This window comes from Chiloscyllium plagiosum, unplaced genomic scaffold, assembly GCF_037043375.1.
Source record: "Chiloscyllium plagiosum isolate Xiang-an unplaced genomic scaffold, Cpla_swu_hap1 HiC_scaffold_4, whole genome shotgun sequence".
Classification (NCBI taxonomy): Eukaryota; Metazoa; Chordata; class Chondrichthyes; order Orectolobiformes; family Hemiscylliidae; genus Chiloscyllium; species Chiloscyllium plagiosum.
Window position 1 is genome coordinate 16,702,432 of NW_028270142.1, and position 21,731 is coordinate 16,724,162.

The following is a 21,731-nucleotide window of genomic DNA, read 5'->3' on the forward strand; positions in this document are numbered from 1 at the left end:
GGCTTACAGCCAAGTAGGATGAAATTAAAGTGTAAGTTAGGAAAGCATAGTGTGACAATTAAAAAATATTGGCAAATCGAATCAAGCAAAACCAAAGATGTTTTATAAATTGTAAAAGAACAAAGGATAACGCAGTATGATGTAGTGCTAATAAGAGATTATAAGATTATTTGTTTGTGCAGCAGCAAAGTGGGGGTGTGGTTCTTCAATTTATAAGACTGGATTTTACGAGAAGTTGTGGTCTTTATCTCCCCAGAAAAGTACTCGTTGGAGAGGGGTGGTGTGTGCTGTGGGAATCTGTATTTCTGTAACCATTTAACACTTTGAGAAGCTTTAATTGGCTTGAGGAGGTCACTGGTTGACCACTGATGAGATTGCATTCGGATTCGAGGAGCCAGCTGCAGCAAGGTATTGCTGAGGTCATTGTGAATGTTTGTGGGATGGCACTTACAGAGCCTCAGTTTGGCTCATGGAAAGATAGCATATCCAACAGCTCTTACTTCTCATGTTAATTATGGAGGATATAGAGCTGGTAAGAGAGGAAGCACGGTGGCAACTCATCTCAATCGGGAACCTGCTTACTTACTAATTAAGTGCTGCACCTTCGTGCTGATGTTTTGGGATTCAATTAGAAGATCACCGAACTCCTTCTACAGTATATGTAATTCTCTTTATTTACATAACAATTTGCTTATTTATTCTTCCTGCCAAAGTGGACAACATCATATCTTCCCACAGTATATTTTATTTGTCACTTATTCTATAGAAATGCATCTGTTTACAGACTGCTGATATCTGTCCCACAGCTTATTTTCCTGCCTACCTTTGCATTGCCAGCAATTTTTCTTTCTGAACATATTTCATTTTTATTACTCAGCACTATAAAGCAACATAAAATTACTTTGAATATGTAGCACAGAAACTGGCTATTTAACCCCACCAAGCCATATAGGTGTTTACACTCCACTTAAGCCAATTTTATTGGATGATTAATTAGTCTCACTGATCCAAGCCAAATTAGAATCTTTCTGATATATGTTCCTGAGCAAACATGATTGTGCAACACAACAGTTGTAATTAAACAATTTTTTAAAAATTATTTTAGTTTGAGCATCAAGAGAAGCAGATGGAGCAACAACATCAGAAATACATAGCTTCTGTTAACATAGTTGAAAAGCAACAGCAAATGATCCATTCTCTAGAAAAGGATCTTCAAACTGCCATGATTGCAGAAAAGGAAATGGCTGCTCAGGTAAAACAAGAATATTAGTATTCATCACAAGACTTCTAACTGCCTTATGAAAATGCTCTTACTTAAAACTGAGGGTATTACTGTTCTAAACTGGATATGTTCAGTCCTTTGCCATTTAGTGTAACTACTGTGAATCATATAACGTCACCTCTGAAGCATCAAAAACTTCTTCCAAAATTGGATTTATACGCTGAATATAAAATATGAGCTGTCAGAGTTTGATGTCTGTGGTTGTCATTTTGAAATGTGAGAAATAATGTATGCTGGTAATTCAAATAAATTCTTTGTGATACATTTTATTGAATAAATTAATTGTAAACATTATAACTGAATGATTTTTGAGGCATGCATCCAAAGTTTGAACTTGGGATGCTGCTCCCCTCTCGTATTTGGGTGTCGTATTTCTTCACAGGCATCTTTTGATCTCATGTTTACGTGGGATCGGAGCAAACCCCCTCTAATAAACTGCATTCTTTACGCAGGCCACCTGGGTGTCTATACCACAAATTATTGATCCACGTCTTCATTCCATCCTCATTCACTGGACAGTGCACAAAGTCTCCTGCAGCAAAATACGTTTGCAGCATTGCTGTTTGTTTGAAAAATTATCATAGCCTTAAATTTTATTTTGTCGGGCATGCAGTTTAGAACTACTGTGAACCTTGTCCTGTGATATTCACAGGGATTATTTCCATGCCTTTCCATTCCACAGTTCAGTCACTGGGTATATTGAAATTCACGGGCGTTTCATCCACGTTGTCGAAGTGATACAGCAGACACTTCTTGTTTTGAGACCACCTGATAATAAATTTCTGGAAATTGGCAACTTTTGGCATTGAGAGTTTCTGTTATTTTCTCTGTAATCTTGTTAATCTGCTGGACAACGAAAATATTTTGTTCCATAGTGGTATTAGGCAAGAACTGTCAAAAGCTGATTGGGTGCAGATGTTCATAGGTAAAGGGATGACTGAAAAATGGGAAGCCTTTGTAAATGAGATAACAAGAGTCCAGAGACAGTAAATTCCTGTTGGGGTGAAAGGAAAGGCTCGTAGGTGCAGAGAATGCTGGATGACTAAAGAAATTGGGAGTTTGGTTAAGAAAAAGAAGGAAGCATATGTCAGGTATAGGCAGGAAGGATTGAATGAATTCTTAGAAGAGTATAAAGGTAGTAGGAGTATACTCAAATGGGAAATCAGGAGGACAAAAAGGGGGTATGAGACAGCTTTGGCAAATAGAGTTAAGGAGAATCCAGAGGGTTTTTACAAATACATTAAGGACAAAAGGGTAACTAAGGAGCGAATAAGGCCCCTCAAAGATCGGCCAGGCAGCCTTTGTGTGGTAACGCAGGATATGGGGGAAATACTAACTGAGTATTTTGCATCATTGTTTACTGTGGAGAAGGACTTGGAAGATATGGAATGTGGGGAAATAGATGGTGACATCTTGAAAAGTGTCCATATTACTGAAAAGGAAGTGCTGGATGTCTTGAAACACATCAATTTGGATAAATCCTCAGGATTTGATCAGGTGTACGTGGAACTCTGTGAGAAGCTAGGGAAGTGATTGCTGGGCCCCTTGCTGAGACATTTGTATCATCGATAGTTACAGGTGAGGTGCCATAGGACTGGAGGTTGGCTAATGTGGTGCCACTGTTTAAAAAAGTTGGTAAGGACAAACCAGGGAACTATAGACCAGTGAGCCTGATATCAGTGGTGGGCAAGTTGTTCGAGAGAATCCTGAGGGGCAGGATTTACATGTAGTTGGAAAGGCCAGGACTGATTAGGGATAGTCACCATGGGTTTGTGCGTGAGAAATCATGTCTCATGAACTTGATTGAGTTTTTTTGAAAAAGTAACAAAGGAAATTGATGAGGGAGAGCAGTGGATGTCATCTATATGGACTTCAGTAAGGTGTTTGACAAGGTTCCCATGGGAGAATGGTTAGCAAGGATGGAATACAGGGAGAACTAGCCATTTTGATACAGAACTGGCTCAAAGGTAGAAGACAGAGCATGGTGGTAGAGGGTTGTTTTTCAGACTAGAAGCCTGTGACCAAAGGAGTGCCACATGGATCGGTGCTGGATCCACGACTTTCCATCATTTATATAAATGATTTGAATGTGATCATAAGAGGTATAGTTAGTAAGTTTGCAGATGATACCAAAATTGTAGATGTAGTGGACAGTGAAGAAGGGTACCTCACATTACAATGGGATCTTGATCAGATAGGCCCAGTGGGCTGAGGAGTGGCATATAGAATTTAATTTAGATAAATACAAGGTGCTGCATTTTGGAAAAGCAAATTTTAGCAGGACTTATACAATTAATGGCAAGATCCTAGGAGTGTTGCTGAACAAAGAGACCTTGGAGTGCAGGTTCATAGTTCCTTAAAAATAGAGTCACAGATAGATAGGATAGTGAAGAAGGCGCTTGGTATACTTTCCTTTATTGGTCAGAGTATTGAGTGTAGGAGTTGGAAGGTCATGTTGCAGCTGTACAGTACACTGTTTAGACCACTTTTGGAATATCGCGTGCGATTCTGGTCTCCGATGTGAAACTTGAAAGTGTTCAGAAAAGATTTACAAGGATGTTGCCAGGGTTGGAGGATTTGAGCTATAAGGAGAGGCTGAATAGGCTGGGGTTGATTTCCCTGGAACGTTGAAGGCTGAGGGGTGACCTCATAGAGGTCTATAAAATCATGAGGGGCGTGGATCGGATAAATTTACAAAGTATTTTCCCTGGGGTGGGGGAGTCCAGAACTAGAGGGCACAGGTTTAGGGTGAGAGGGGTAAGATATAAAAGGGACCTAAAGGGCAACCTTTTCATGCAGAGGGTGGTATATGTATGGAATGAGCTGCCAAAGGAAGTATTGGAGACAGGTACAACTGCAACATTTTAAAGGCACCTGGATGGGTTTATAAATAAGAAGGGTTGAATGGTATATGGGCCAAGTTCTGGCAAATGGGACGAGGTTAGGTTGGATACCTGACACAGACAGAGCTGCGTACAAATTGGAGTAGATGAGAAATTAATAATGATATGTACACAACAAATAAAAACCAACAGAAAGGTAAATGGCACCATGGGTCAGAAGAAGCAAATCTTGAGTTAGAGAGAGGAGTACAGAAATGGGAGAAATGAAGTGCTTATGCCTGAAATGTCAATTGTCCTGCTCCTCGGATGCTGCCTGACCTGCTGTACTTTTCCAGCACCACAGTCTCGACTCTGATCTCCAGCATCTGCAGTCCTCAATTTCTCCTACCATGACTTTAAAGTTCCCCTCCAAAGCATTCACCATCCTGACTTGGAAATCTATTGCTGTTCCTTCATTGTCGCTGGGTCAAAATCCTGGAATTCCCTCCCTAATGGCATTGTGGGTCAGCCTGCAGCAGATGAACTGCAATGGTTCAAGAAGGCAGCTCACCATCACCTTCTAAAGGACAACTAGGGTTTGGGTAATAAATGCTGGCCAACCAGCAATGCCCACATCAGACAAAAAAAATGAATAAATAAATAAATAAAATTTGGTGATAGACCATTTTATTTTCAATTTAATAGATATTAATAGACAGTTATTTAAAGTTATTTCTGCTCAGCTGGATAATATTTCTCAGCCTGGCTTGTTCAAAATGGACAATTTGTCTGAGACCTTTTGAAAGTCTATGTACCATTTGTTTAACATTTTACATTATCAGTCCACTGTCTTCCTTTGTAGCAAATATGGCAGTGTCTGCTGTGCCAGGCTGGGGCTGCTGAGTCCCACCAGATGATGCTAAACACAGAATTCACCACCATGACATATATCATTGTTTTACAAAATGAAAAACTGCCACTAGAGATAAAATCTACGAACGGCATGAAAAGTAAAAGAACTGCTCCATTAAAAAAGTAATATTTCTATCTGAGAAATTTAAATTTAATAACCATTATGAAATTTATTTTGTAATTCTTCTCTTCACTTTCCCTCACTGTTTAATAAATTTTTAATTAACCTTATATAGTTAATGTACCTGTACGTCACAATTGTTTTCCCATCTTTCATAAGTAAAGCATATCAGATATAGGTATGTGATAGAAGTATGGTAAAACAGAGCTAAAGATGATTCTCTTTGCTTTGTGCATACTACAGATTTGCTCTGATACTATGGCGAAGAAAAAGGATGTTGTGGGACTGTGCGATTATGCTTAGGTTTTGTAGGTGAAGTGAAATGAAGTGTAGAAATGTACAAACAGTCCTTTGATTTTATTGAGGTCGCAAGTTGCCATCTTTCCTTCCAGCTGCAGCGAGCTTGAAAAGTATTTATTGGTAATTTTCAGTGCTTTTTCCATAGAGTAGAATGGCTGCTGCACAGAGGCAGCCATTCCAATGTTATGAATGTGCTGACCTGCATGCGAAACTTACTTAGTTCAGCAGAAGGTGGTTCAACTACCTTCCATCTACAATAAGGTTCATTCAGTCCCTTTTTTTTATTTTGGTACAATACGCAACCCATTTCCATGTGGAATGGGAAAACAGAGTAAATGCTTGAAATCCAAAATAAAGACAATATCTAATGTCACAAATAAAGACAAAATCCGAAATAAAGACAAAAGCAGCAGGCAGAGACTTCGAGGAGTGTTTTGGGTGAGGTAATTTTTTCCTATGAGACAGAGGAGGTTCTCCTCCCTTGCCTGGCAGCAACCTGTGCTTCCCAACTGACATGTGCCTACCCTGCTGCGAGTGTAACACATGTGGCTGCAGTGTGAAAACCTTTAGTGGCCAATAATCCACCAATTAAGGCTCTCATGGCTCCTTCCATCCCAAATTAATTCAGGTGGGACAAGGGTGAATGTGTTGCTAGCACGCATGGAGTCTGGTGAACTTTTCTTGCCTCCTGCCTTTAATCCATCCCAAATATCCATCTCTGCCCAATATCCTTTAGCTTATCAAAAATCTCTCTTTGTCAATTTTAAAATATACAACTGGTCTAACAGTTGCCAAATTTATGTAAAGAGTTCCAAACTTTAACTGTTTTGCATATCTAGAAGTGTTTCCTGAATTCATTCTTGAAAGGTCTGGTGATAATGTTTTGACAATTCTACTTAGTCCTCAACTCCCAACCAACAGAAATAGTTCCCCCTTGTCCACCCTATCTGTTTGTTTTAATATCATGAAAACATGGATCAAACCACTCCTTAACCTTATAAGTTCCATCACCTGTAGTTTGTGTACTTTATCCTAAGTCTTTCACCCTTCAATCTCAGTATCACTTTGGTAAATCAATGTTACACTTCCCCTGAACCCGATTATATCCTTCATCTGGTGTGGCACCAAGCTTGCTACAGCACACAAAATCTGATCTAGCTAGAGTTTTGTGTAATTGAAGCATGACTTCTACCTTCTTGTACTATTGCATGATTGATATAAGAGGATAGCATTCCATTATCCTTTTCCATCATTTTCTGCAACATGCTTTGCGATCAATATATCTGAATTCCCACGTTTACTTGACCATCCACTGCTTCTAATTTTTCGATTTACAAAATGCCTTGTTTTATTCTTTTTAGATTCAAGTGGATGATTTCTCATTTTCTACCTAGAAATGCACTTCCCACAGTTTTGTTCATTACCTGAAATACCAAAATTTCTTTGTAATGCCACTCTTCCATCCATACTTCCAGTCTCAACAAAGTTTATATCATTTGTAAATCTGGATATGTAATTTCTGTCCCATTAACTGATGGCAGATACTTTGCAGGTGTTATGGGAAGCCTTCTGTACATGAGAATTGGCAGAATTGTTAGTGAACGAAGAGGTCAATTCTCGTACAGGGGTTTGAACACTTGGGAACAAGAACTGTAGTCTGCCTGGCCTTTGGTGTAAGTAAATCATTTTGTCCATTATCTGCATCTTCCTTCATCAGCCTCATACTCAGTTGTTTCGAACTTCAAGGTGTGTTGTGGCTGTTAGGCTCCAGGAGTCTGCTTTAACAATCTATTGCCCCAATTGTTTGCCAATATCAGCTAGGAGGAGCTGTCTTTACAGCTGCTGTTCTTTGAAATGTTGGCAAGATGCACTCTGTTTTTCTTACCAGACCATAAAACATTTCCAGGACAACTGATGTTGTCAGAGAATATTTTCAATGTTGTGCAGATTGTCTTTGTTGAAGACTTTATTGTGATATGTTTCTGCCATCTTATGTTCATAATGTCTCAAAGATTAATGTTGCTGGAAGTGTAAAAGCAATCACATTTGTCTTCTGTGTAGAATCTGCTCTATTTTAATTTATGAATTTTATTCTTCCTATGTGCTATATTTTGTTCTCTGGTTTTACTATCTAGTGTCGAGAAGTGTGGTGCTGCAAAAGCACAGCAGGTCAGGTAGCATCTGAGAAGCTCGAGAATCGACATTTCAGGCAAAAGCCCTTCATCAGCCCTTCCTAATGAAGGACTTTTGCCTGAAACGTCAATTCTCCTGCTCCTCAGATGCTGCCTGACCTGCTGTGCTTTTCCAGCACCACACTTCTCGACTACAATCTCAAGTATCTGCAGTCCTCACTTTTGCTTTACTATGTAGTGTGCCTATTTACTCATTATAAGTAAAAAACGCTGGACAAGAATGTCTAAGTACTTACTGTCTCAACTTTTATGAACCAAAGCAGATATTCTAACCCCCAAAAAAACTTCTTTCCCCTCTATTTCATTTATGGTTCACTTTATTCATGACTCGTCTCCTCATTTTTACTGAAAAGTAGTCAAAAAGAATCTGAATACGTAAGAGCTGAAACAAGGTATATACCACTTTGGTTTGTTTAATTAATGATATTGCCAGAATTTGTAGTAGTAAGTAAGAAGTGTCAGCATTCATGTTATTACTTCTCCAAAATTGACAGCATCTTCTGAAGTCCACACAAGAGCAATTAAATATGGAAATCCCAAAATTGCTTTTCGTGACTCTCTGTGGCAAAATTAGTTTTAAACGAGACATTGAAATAGCGAGCTAGTCAGAGACCAATTAATAAAGAGAAAAGTCCATCCCACATCAGTCATGTGCTACACATGGCATTAACAGTTTGCATGCTGGAGTTCCACCCCTCACAGAGAAGGAAGTAACACCCCCTGAATCTCAGACTGTCTGGCACTGCTGAAATTCAGAAATGGGTGCTGCCAGAACAAACCACTGAACTGATGACAACTTGGTGTTTTACAATATTAATCTTGCTGTACAAACCTTTGAAAAATGGCATCATTTTCAATGATCTGTGCCTGGAACCTAAAGCCATGGTATTCAAAATTACTACTTAACAGCCACATTTTCTTGAAGAAATTTATTTTTATTTATGGAAAGACAAATTTATCCACAATGATATGAAAAATACAGCATATTTTACATTTTGAAGTTATGAAAGTTGAACTGTCTGTTAGCCATAGATAGTCATAGAGTCATAGAGATGTACAGCATGGAAACAGACCCTTCGGTCCAACCCGTCCATGCCGACCAGATATCCCAACCCAATCTAGTCCCACCTGCCAGTACCCAGCCCATATCACTCCAAACCCTTCCTATTCGTATACTCATCCAAATGCCTCTTAAATGTAGCAATTGTACCAGCCTCCACCACTTCATCTGGCAGCTCATTCCATACACGTACCACCTTCTGCATGAAAAAGTTGCCCCTTAGGTCTCTTTTATATCTTTCCCCTCTCACCCTAAACCTATGCCCTCTAGTTCTGGACTCCCCGACCCCAGGGAAAAGACTTTGCCTATTTATCCTATCCATGCCCCTCATAATTTTGTAACCCTCTTTAAGGTCACCCCTCAGCCTCCGATGCTGCAGGGAAAACAGCCCCAGCCTGTAAGCCTCTCCCTATAGCATAAATCCTCCAACCCTGGCAACATCCTTGTAAATCTCTTCTCAACCCTTTCAAGTTTCACAACATCTTTCCGATAGGAAGGAGACCAGAATTGCATATATTCCAACAGTGGCCTAACCAATGTCCTGTACATCCGCAACATGACCTCCCAACTCCTGTACTCAATACTCAGACCAATAAAGGAAAGCATACCAAACGCCTTCTTCACTATCCTATCTACCTGCAACTCCACTTTCAAGGAGCTATGAACCTGCACTCCAAGGTCTCTTTGTTCAGCAACACTCCCTAGGACCTTACCATTAAGTGTATAAGTCCTGCTAATATTTGCTTTCCCAAAATGCAGCACCTTGCATTTATCTGAATTAAACTCCATCTGCCACTTCTCAGACCATTGGCCCATCTGGTCCAGATCCTATTGTAATCTGAGGTAACCTTCTTCGCTGTTTACTACACCTCCAATTTTAGTGTAATCTGCAAACTTACTAACTGTACCTCTTATGCTCGCATCCAAATCATTTATGTAAATGACAAAAAGTAGAGGACCCAGCACCGATCCTTGTGGCACTCCACTGGTCACAGGCCTCCAATCTGAAAAACAACCTTCCACCACCACCCTCTGTCTTCTACTTTTGAGCCAGTTTTGTATCCAAATGGCTAGTTCTTCCTGTATTCCATGAGATCTAACCTTGCTAATCAGTCTCCCATGGGGAACTTTGTCGAACGCCTTACTGAAGTCCATATAGATCACATCTACTGCTCTGCTCTCATCAATCCTCTTTGTTACTTCTTCAAAAAACTCAATCAAGTTTGTGAGACATGATTTCCCATGCACAAAACCATGTTGACTATCCCTAATCATTCCTTGCCTTTCCAAATACATGTACATCCTGTCCCTCAGGATTCCCTCCAACAACTTGCCCACCACTGAGGTCAGGCTCACCGGTCTATAGTTCCCTGGCTTGTATTTACTGCCCTTCTTAAACAGTGGCGCCACGTTTGTCAACCTCCAGTCTTCCGGCACCTCACCTGTGACTATCGATGATACAAATATCTCAGCAAGAGGCTCAGCAATCACTTCTTTGGCTTCCCACAGAATTCTCGGGTACACCTGATTATGCCCTGGGGATTTATCCACCTTTATCCGTTTCAAAATTGTTCTTTCCTGTAGTTATGGCTAACTCTTTGAAGGAATTTGAATATCCAATGTCACAAAAAATTAAACTTTAAGACTTACTGTAACATACAAGTTAAGGGCAGCGTTTACAAAATAACTATTTTTGTAGACAACTTATAGTCTAAACTAGAGAAAAAATCTCTATTTAATATTTAAAATTACTAAACATCTCTCTCCACTGTTAGTTGTGATTTACTCTCTTCCTTAAATAGCCACATTATTCTCTTAGAATAAGTTCAAAGTGATTCTTAGCTCTTGAGGGCTTGCTTCCCTTGACTTGTTTCCCCATATAGATAATACCAAGCCCTGTGTGGAGTTTGATTAGAATTATCTTGAAAATTCCGACCCCGGCAAACATTAAGGATATCTTCCAGTCTTGTTAAACTCTCTCAAATTCCATTTCTATAATCCAAACATGGCCACCAATCAGCATTCCTACATGGTGAACCCATGTGACTTAGAGCCTCTAACTTTCCTCTTTCTCTTTGTCAGATTCTGATAGACTGATTTTCTTTTTGAGGCTCAGTCAGATTTTAAGAAAACACCCTGTAAGTCAATTCTTCACACTGGCTTCCAATAGACTCTTCACTTCGTAAAGCCTACCTCCAAGGCAATGTGAATCACATTGGTATTGTAACCAAATAGAAATGCTAGACATTATCGTTTAAACTTCCACCTTTGTTCTATCTTGAAATTAAATAGAATATTTAAAGTTTACCTGTTTACAAAATCTGACATTCCAAACATCTTACTGGGATTTTAGAGACTAGCAGTGTGTTCACCATGCAATAGAGCTGGTTTGTCCATTACCTTTAGGCATTCAAACAACCTGATCCCTTTCAATATCTAGAACCCAAGTCACCCAGGCTTGCTGACAGTATTCAGAACACATTACATAAGCCCCTTCATTCCTCCCTTTAACCCTAAATTAAAGACGCAGTTTTAAACCATAACAATGTTCTTACTATTTATTTTACTTCCTGTAAGTTAACAGTGAAGGATCATTAGTACTTTTCACTTCTGATTGCTCAAATTGAGAATACTTCAGTGTAATAAGCACCTTACCTGCTTGATGGCAATGCTTATTCTAGAGATCATTTTGATTTAGCACCAGATTTAACTTGAAAGTAGAAAAGAGGATATCTATGCAACAGAGATCGCAAATATTTGGAGGAATCTTTCTTTGAGATTCGTCAGAATGACATCATTTTACTGCTGTCTGAAATCTGAGCCGTACAATTTGTTACAAGTTATAGTATTATCTTCAGATAAATTTTATCAGTTTGTGACCAATGTGGGCTTGTAAATTATACTTATGATGAAAGCTTGGCACCATTTTTTGTTTTTACAGGTGGCTCAGTGTGAAGAAACCATTAAACATTTGCAAATCGAATCATCTTCATTAAATTCAGCACAAGAATTGAATGATAGAACAATTACACATAAAAAGCAGATTATTAGTGAGCTACAGCAAGAAAATGATACGCTGAAGCAGAAATTGAAGGAAACATTGTGCAAGGTTTGGAGAAATTTTGCTTGTTTTACGTTAGGTATTGCTGTATCCAGTTTTAAACCTTATATGTTTGCTGTACATATGATTTACTTTCTACCATCAAAAGTTTCTGACATTCTTCAATGACAATATTTGTTCGTTTTGAGTCTACATTTCCTGTCTCATTTTGTTATTTCTGCCACAACTCTTGTGAGTATATGATGGTGAAATAGGACCAGTTTTGAGAAAGTTCCAGGCCTGTGTAATTATATGTTACATGAGACTGTTTATATTTTCCCGAATGTCATTCAAAATATTTATGAATAAAATTCTCTGTGTCATTTCTTTTCAGGGTAATTGGAATTTCCAATATGTGCAACTAGGATTCAACCAATTTTTTATAAATTACATACTTTACATTAACATTAAATGAAACCACTGAATTGTTTTCTTGTCTCATTGAAGTTTTTACTTGAGACCACACTCACCCAAATTCTGGAAATAAAATTGCTGCGTTTTCCACAGAGCTGTGATTCCAATACCTGATTGTCAATTTAATAGGCAGAGGAAGTGCAGTGTTGCGTATTTGTTGACACATGTCTGTATTGTGTGCAGCTCTGGTTCCCTTGTCTAAGGAGGGTATACTTACTATACTGGGAATGCAGTGGGGCATACCTAACTGATTCCTGGGATAGTTGGACTGTCTGATGAGAAAAGAGTAAGACTCATTGAGCGATAGTCACTGAAGTTTAAAAGAGTAGGAGGCCATCTCATTGAAATTTAGGAAGTTATTAAAGGAATAGATGCATAAAATATGGTTTCCCTGGTTGTGGGATTCTAGAACTAGGAGGGCAATGTCTCAGAATAAAAAGTAAGGAATGTTAGGATTGAAATGTGGAGGAACTTCTTCACTCAGAGTGGTGAAACGTTGGAATTCTCTATCCAAAGGGCTGTGGAATATCAGTCATTAAGTAAGTTGAACTCAGCAATTGATACAATTCTAGTTACTAATGACATCAAGGAATGTTGCCATGGGTAAAGAAAGTCACATTGATGTATTGGATTTCCATAAGAAGTTTGTCAAGAATGTACATGAAACGTTATTGTGCAAAGTAGGAGCTCACAGAGCTGGATAATATACTGGCATAGCTGGATGTTGGAAACCAGAATATGCTGATATGGTTTTTTTCAGATTTGCACAATGTGACTAGTCACATCCTGCAAGGGTTTATGCTGGTCCTTTGGCTTCTCGCGATGTATTTTAGAGATTTAGATAAACGTATTAAAGTCATGGTGGTTAAATTTGTAGATGACACAAAGTTAGATCGGAAAGTATGTTGTGAAGGTGTCATAGCAAGGATGCAGACTGATAGAGATAGGACAGGTAAGTGGGAAAACATCTAGGTGATGGAGTGGGAAAATGACATTGTTCACTTTCACAAGTAAAACTAAAAAGCAGGGCATTACTTGAATGGAAAAGGACTGAGTGATGCAATTATTTAATTGCATTAGATAAGATCTAGAATGATCTTCATGAGATGGACGTAGGAAGGATGTTTAGCCTTGTTGGTCAATCCAGAATTAGGAGACACTGTTTTAAAATTAAGAATTGTCCTTTAAGGACAGATGAGGAGATTTTTGAATTCTGAAGAAGAGTCATGCTGGACTCAGAGTATTAACTCTTTCTATCTCCATAGATACTGCTGGATGTGTTGTTGATTTTCTACAGCATTCTGAATTTGTTGAGCAGATATTTTTCTTTGAGGGTTGTGCAGCTTTGGAACTTGGCCTCAGAAGACAGTGAAGTCATTGAATATGTAAGTGGCAGAGGCAGATAGATTGCTGTAAGCCAATAAATGAAAAGTTATCGGATGTAGATGGAATGGTAGAATTTGTAAACAGGGATAGCAAGGGAATATGGTCTTCAGGTAGCTGACCAGCAATGATATAGAGTAGTGGAGCAGTTTGAGAGGCTGAAAGGCATACTCCTGCTCCTATATTCCTACATGTTTATCAGTTAGCTTGTTGGAATACTTTTCTTTAATTCTAGTAAATTCTTCTCAGCTGCTTTACCGCATGACAATAACCTATGAGAAATCATCCAAATCTTACATCATGTGGAGATTTTTATTGGAAAGGCTTTTTGTTTAATTATATTCATGGATATGTGAAGTTTTTCAATATGAAGGATGATAAGACAGAGTATTTTGTTCCTGAGGAAGTGAAGAAAGTGGATTAAAATGAGTGATGTGAAAACTCCTGACCCATAAGCCACATTGTCATGTGGAGTTATGCTGTCTTGCTTTCCAGTGCTGACTTCGGTATGCATCATCCAACTTGATATATATCTTGAAGTAATGTGTCAAATCACATCCGAGCTAGGAAAGTAAAAACCCTTCATGTCCAAGATCAGATTCTAATCCAAGGACTTATCCTCGAGAACATTGAACTTTAAAGTTAAAGAGTTAATGCTCTCTGCCTTAAAACCTGGACTAGGTCATTGGTATTTCTGAAAATTTTTTCTATACTTAGATGTTATTTATTTTCATTTTAAAAAGTTGAATTTTAAAACAGACATTCAGGAAATATTCACTTGGTAAATTAAGTGTCATCAGGGCAATGGAGCTCCAAATTGGGTTTGACAGAGTCAAACCTGAAATCTGATATTCTTCTGACATTTTGAAAGGAATCTGCAGCTGGCAAGTTGTTAATGTTTATTCTGTTATGTTTAACATACTCTACAAATTAACAGTGAAGTTCACAAAGTATGTAAAAATCCACAAAAATTAGAGATAAATATAATTAATTAATAGCACTTGGGTGTTTGTGATTAAGAAATGGCAGCAATCATGGGTGACTTTACAGATAAAACATTAAAAATCAGATTAACAGTAACAACCTGGACAAGGAGGTCATAGAAAGCTTTGGAGATAGTTTGTTGGAGCGATACATTCTGGAACTGATGAAAGAGCAAGTCATATTAAACTTGATATTGTGTAATGTGACAGAATTAATTCAAGACTTCAGAGTACAGGTAACAGCAACCACAATACAATTGAATTATATAACCAGTTTAAAAGGTTGAATACTGTGTCTGAAGCTAGTATTTTAATGTTAAGTAAATACAGCAATATTGGCATGAAAGCTGATCTAGCTGAAGTGAACTGGTATACAAGGCTAGGTGGTAGCTGAATAAGGACGCAGAGTCAGACATTTAAATGAATATTTCAGCATACTCAGAATAACTGTGTTACAAACATATCAAAAATAAGAATTGCAATTTAATATTGGATAATCAGGAAACGGGGAAAATGTGAAGTTTTTCAATATGAAGGATGATAAGACAGAGTATGACAGAATATAAATGGAGAATTGCTGTGGAAATCCAAGGTGCAAAAGAATTTAGTGCAAAATCATATAAAGTTAGTGTTCAGATACATTATGTAATTAAGAAGCCTAATGGGAAACTCTCCTTTATTTTGAAAAGAAGTGAGCATGAAAGTAAGGATTTTTTTTTTCAGTTATACATGGCACTGATGAAACCACATTTCAGATACTGTGCGAGATTTTGCTCTTGTTATTTAAGGAAGGATATGAATACATCCGAGGAGGTTCAGAGGAAGTTTGCCAGATTGATATCTGGAATGAGTGGATTGTCTTATAACGATATGTAGGCAGGCTGGGCTTATTTCCACTGGAATGTAGGAGAGTGAAGGGTGACTTGACTGAAGGATATGAAATCCTGAATATTCTAACAAGGTGGACATGGGGAGGATGTTTCCTCTTATGATTAAGCCCAGAACGAGGGGGCACTGTTTTTAAATGAGGGGCCATTCTTTTCAGACAGAGATGAGACAGTTTTTCTCAAAGCGTTTTGTGACTTTGGAACTCTCTGCCTTAAAAAACAATGGAAACATGGTCATTGAATATTTTTAAGAAAGAGGGAGAGATTCTTGTTAAACAAGAGAATCAAGGTTATTTATGGGTAATAGAAATATGGAAACTGAAACACAAGCAGATCAGCCATGATCTTGTTGAAATACAAAACAGGCTCCGGTGTCTACTTCAGCTCCTATTGCATGCATTTGTGTCTGGGTGGCCAAAGTATTCACCTGAAATGTACAATAATCGTTTCAAAGATCCTAATTACATAATTACAGTACGCTTTTTAAAAACGTGTTTGTAGCAGCACATCTCTTCCACCTACCCTCACCCCACAAAACTCTGTACACCACAGCTGTCTGATATTTCTGAAGCTGAAGGCCAGTCTTGAGATTTACCATGTCAAATTCAAATCCTGGTGCACTCATGTTTCTCATCATCATCTGTGTTTCTTTAGGAGTTAGATCAGCTGTCACTTCATGGAAGAAAACTCAGACAGAATCAGTGAATAAAAGCAAGTGCTGAATTTTCAAAACAAATTGAAAGCCTCTAATTATCACAAGATTGGCATCTATGTTTTGTCATCATTAATAGTGGTCATATGGTCGGATCAGTTTTCCTTCATGTGAATCCAATGGCAGCGATGGGACCAGATGGAGTACCAGGCCGTGCATTCAGAGTATGCGCAGATCAACTGGCAGAGGTCTTCTCGGACATCTTCAACCTCTCACTATCCCTGCCTGTTTCAAGAGGGCCAACAGAAGGCTCATGCAGCATGTCTCAATGATTACCACCCAGTGGTCATGAAGTCCTTTGAAAGGCTGGTCATAGCATTAATGAACTCCAGCCTCCCCACTACTCTTGACTCACTCCAATTTGCCTATTGGACCAACAGATCTACGTCATATGCCATATCACTTGCCCTTTACTCCTCTCTAGAACATCTTGACACCAAGAACAGCTACATAAGAATCCTACTCATTGACTACAGTACAGTCTTTAACACTATTATCTCCTCGAGACTGATTACTAAACTTAGTGATCTCAGACTGAGCTCCACTCTCTGCAACTGGATCCTCAGTTTCCTGACCCACAGACCACAATCAATGAAGTTTGGGGACAATATTTCATCATCACTAACACTCACCCCTGGGGGTGCATACTCAACCCCCTACTGTACTCACTGTATACCCATGATTGCGTCGCCAAATCCTAGAGTAATGCCATTTACAAGTTCGCCGATGACACCGCCATAGTCGGTCGAATCTCAGATGGCAACAAAACAGACTACAGACGGGAGGTGGAAGACCTGAAAAAATGGTGTACTGAGAACAACCTAGCTCTCAATGCCGGCAAAACCAAGGAATTCATTATTGACTTTTGGCGGGATGTTACTCATGCCCCCCTACACATTAACAGCACAGAGGTGGGATGAGTGGAGAGTGTCAAGCTCATAGGAGTGGTCTTCCACAACAGACTTTCTTGGACTCTTCATGTGGAAGCACTGGTTGTAAAGGCCCAATAACATCTCTTCTTCCTCAGGCAGCTGAGGAAATTTGGCATGACGGCAAATACTCTTGCCAATTTTAAAGGTGTATCATCCAAAGCATTCTGTTTGGATGTATCACTACCTGTTATGAGGAGAAAGTGAGGTCTGCAGCTGCTGGAGATCAGAGCTGAAAATGTGTTGCTGGAAAAGCACAGCAGGTCAGGCAGCATCCAGGGAACAGGAGAATAGACGTTTCGGGCATAAGCCCGAAAAGTCGATTCTCCTGTTCCCTGGATGCTGCCTGACCTGCTACGCTTTTCCAGCAACACATTCACTACCTGTTATGGCAACTGTACCATTCAAGATCAGAAATGGGTACAGAAAGTGGTGAACCCAGCCTTGACAATCACAAAGGCCAACCTCCCATCTATAAAATCCATCTACCAGGCCCGCTGTCAAGGCAAGGCCACCAGCATTCTCAAAGATCCATCCCACAATGTTTTACTACAACCTCTACCATTGTGGAGAAGCCTGAACACATGCACCAGCTGGTTTCACAACAGTTTCTACCCTACTGTTGTTAGAATACTGAATGGACTCGCAACTCGTAATATTCGCCTGTACCTGTGTTTTTGTTTTTGCCGCTGTTTACTTATAATTTACTTATCTATGCTACTTAACTATGTGATCTGCCTGTATTGCTCGCAAGACAAAGTTTTTCACTGTGCCTCGGTACATGTGACAATAAATTTAATTTGACAGAGGGATGGAAAAAGAGAGAAAGAGAGGTATAAAGAATATATATTTGAAATATTCATGACAAAATATTCCATGGTTTGTAATCAGATTTATAAATGGAGTTACACAATACACTTTGTCTGATCAGTAATCTTTTTGAAACATTTACTATCCATACATTGTGTTGAAAATTGTGCATTAACTTTCATCACAGTTAATCAGGACTAATTCATTGAGCTAGTTCCTTTAGAAAGACATTATGTCAGGAAGTGAACTTGAAGGTTATGGAGTTAGATTTAGCTTTTGGTGAGTAAATACAACTGAAACAGTGTTATGTTTTGTATATTGATAGTTATTTTGACTGTTCAATCCTTATATTTCAGTATATTTGTTCCATTTGTTACGATCAGTTCAGGCCACCAAATTTATGTTATCTCCCAGCTAGAGCATAATTTTGTTTTGAAGTTGACAAAGTGCAAGATATCAGATACTTATTAAGAGACATATTAAGCACAATATGATGGACAGAACTGGTACGGCAAATAGTTTTGCAGGGATATTGTCAATAGAAAATACAGACAAAAAGGAACAAGGTCTGGATCGAATGTCCAAACCAAAAGGAGAAAAGATGTGACTTTCTCACAGTTCTTTTTAGGTTTATGATGATGATATTACATTGTTATCAACACTGACGATGTTCAATTTGGCAGCTGGTCAGTCAGACTTTGGTCTTACCCGAGGTAGAATTTTTTCACTTCATAGATTCTTTCAATGTTATTTCTTTTCCATCGAAAGGGAGCAAGGAGGTTTTGGTTTCCTTTGAAGTTTTTGGAGGTCTGAATTCAAACTCCTTTTTCCTCTCAGTTCTGTGACAATTTGTATTTTAAACCAGTTTAAAAGCTGTTGTTGAGAGTTTCACTCTTTAACCCAAAGAAAGCTGGTGTTAGCTTGTCTCAAGAGTATCAAATCCTGTTTCTTCAAAATAAATGACATACCATGTGTAGCCAATAAGTGACTTCACTGCTTCATTTTTTCCTTGAGTTGTTAAAAAAAACTAGTTCTTTCTCTCCAACACCACTCCATTTTCTTTTCCAGTCTAGTAACATCCGAAAATAACCCGATCTAAACATGGTAACAGACAAATTGTGGTTGAACACCACACAGAGCGTACCAAATAGCATATGCAGTCAAGATTGACCCCATATATTTCTCAGGAACCCCTGAGATATTGACGACATAGTTGGTTATCACATCTCTTTTTCAAAGACCTAACTTTGGGACTGCCTCAAAAGCCACTTCATCTTGGGCATTCTCAATGACTGCTCACATTCTAGTAATTCACCTTCATTTTGAATTTCTACAGTCCCTGGATGGTGGAAATTGCAGTTCAGCATCTATTCAAAGGCACAACCCAAGCTTTTTGCAGATAGCTCGCTTCATCAAGCCAATATTGCTTCTATTTTTTTTTAATTTCCTGAGAATTAAACCTATTTAGCTGCACCAAACAAGAACATAAGAACAAGGAGTAAGAGTAGTGTGATGCTGAAAATGCATAGCAGGTCAGGCAGCATCCGAGGAGCAGGAAAATCGACGTTTTGTGCAAAAGCCCTTCATCAGCTCCTTCCTGATGTATGGCTTTTGCCCGAAATGTCGATTTCCCTGCTCCATGGATGCTGCCTGACCTGCTGTGCTTTACCAGCACACTCTAATCTTGACTCTGATCTCCAGCACCTGCAGTCCTCACTCGCCTAGGAGCAAGTGTAGGCCATCTGGCCCCTTGAGCCTGCTCCGCCATTCAATAAACTCATGGCTGACCTTTTTGTGGCCTCAACTCCACTTACCAGCCCTCTCACCATAACCCTTAATTCCTTTACTGTTCAAAAAATTGTCAATCTTAGCTTAAAAAACATTTACTGAGGAAGCCTCAACTACTTCACTGGGCATGGAATTCCATACGTTCACAATCCTCTGGGTGAAGAAGTTCCTTGTATGTTCAGTCCTAAATCTGCTCCCTCTAATATTGAGGCTATACCCTCTTTCCATTTATACCTGCCAGTGGAAACATTCTCTCTACTTCTATCCTATCTATTCCCTTCATAATTTTATATGTTTCTGTAAGACCCCCTCACCCCCCATTCTTCTAAATCCAATGAATATAATCCTACTCAGCATCCCCTCATAAGCCAACCCCCTCAACTTCAATTCAACTTATTGAACCTCCTCTGCACCCCCTCTCATGCCAGTACATCATTTCTCAAGAAAGGAGACGAAAGGACACAGTACTCCAGGTTTGGCCTCTCCAGCAACCTATGCAGCTGCAACATTAACTCCTTATTTTTAAACTCAATCCCTTTAGCAATGAAAGACAAAATTCTTAGTTACACTTTCAGACCAACTTTCTGTGATTCAGACACAAGGACACCCAGGTCCCTCTGCACAGCAGCGTGCTGCATTTGTTTACCATGCAAGCAGTAGTCCTTTTTGCTGTTATTCCTACCAAAATGGATGACTTCACATTTATTAACATTGCACTCCAGATACTGCTTGTTAACCCATCAATCCTTCTAACTGAAGTATTAATTCATCATAGATTTTGCCATGCCCTGCACAACGTCCAGGACCTTCCTGAGCCCTAACTCCAACATTTCGCTGAACCTGCTTGCTCTCCTCATCCTAACTGCACAGAGCGATCCAACTACACAGAACAAGTTGCCTTCTCAGCAGGACAGCTTAACCATAATACTTCCATGCGGAACCTGTTTTTAGCTGTTTGCTTGCAAGCAGAATGAAGGTAGCAACCTTCACCTCTGACTGTCTCCACCTCGTTGATTAAAGCTGGTCCTCAGTAACTCACCTGTTGAAAATCTTTGTTCCCAGTTACATTTTACAACCATTGCTACTCTATTCCCAGAATGCTACAACAGTCAAATTATTGACTTACACACAATAAATGGAGACAAAAAAATGGAGTTCATCTTAAGTTTTACTTATATACAAAAACTGGGTTTCCTAGTGCATTTTCACTTCTCCTTTCTGCCTGTTAGTTCTGATAGCCAATCTATTTAGGAGAGAAAGGAAAGAGAACAAATGACCATCTTGATTGGATTTTTGATTTTATTGTCACGTGTACTCAAGTACAAAAGCAAAGGAATACAGCGAAAAGAGTATAATGTCATCACACAAGGAGCCATCTTAAGTTCAAGCACCCCGAGTTACAGTGTGATGATGCTGTCACTTTAACAAGGTTATTTTGTCCTTATGCTTTATTTTGAGTGGTCATAAAGGCTGAGGTGCCGAAATGTCTTAGAAAGAGCCTTTTTTAGTAATGGTAGGGGAGTGGCCAGTTCTTCCACTTCAGTTTTATTTCAGTTTGGTTTAGTTGTAGCAGAGAAGCTGCTGGTCGCAGGCATCAGAAGCTGCTGTAGTGCAAAAAGGTTCCATGTTTCAGCAGCTGAATCTTGATAGGTTTCTCTCTCTGAAATCTCTCTGACCTATAAGAACCTGAGTTTGACTTTGACTTTCACTAAGGGGTGTGTATATGGGATATTGCAGGAATTGGAACAGCTCCTTAGTTAAGTTGCTATATCAAGTTGGTTGGGTTTTCAAATAGTTATTCTAAATTCTGTTTCCTTTTGTTTGTGTTTCAACTGTAGTGTTTAAATAAATTATGTTTTGCTTAAAGCTGTGTGGTTTGACCAGCTGCAATATACCTGGAATATTCACTTCACATCCATGTTTAAAATAAGAAAAATTTAGGGTCGAGGCTACCTTCTTTAAGTAGTTTGAGGGGGTCTGGCTTGCTCCATAAAAGACTGGGGGCTCTTGTCAGGATTAATTCGGTCATTCTAAAT

The 21,731-nt window shown here is 39.0% G+C and overlaps 1 protein-coding gene across 1 annotated transcript in view; it reads left to right on the forward strand.

The window, feature by feature from the left end:
* The window catches only part of LOC122549388 (uncharacterized), a 510,886-nt gene that overhangs the window by 206,681 nt on the left and 282,474 nt on the right, over window positions 1-21,731 (forward strand). Inside the window, exons 9-10 of the mRNA XM_087985979.1 lie at window positions 1,106-1,252; window positions 11,631-11,798. Of these exons, the coding sequence (XP_087842105.1) occupies window positions 1,106-1,252; window positions 11,631-11,798 (315 nt within the window). The remainder of the gene's footprint in view (window positions 1-1,105; window positions 1,253-11,630; window positions 11,799-21,731) is intronic.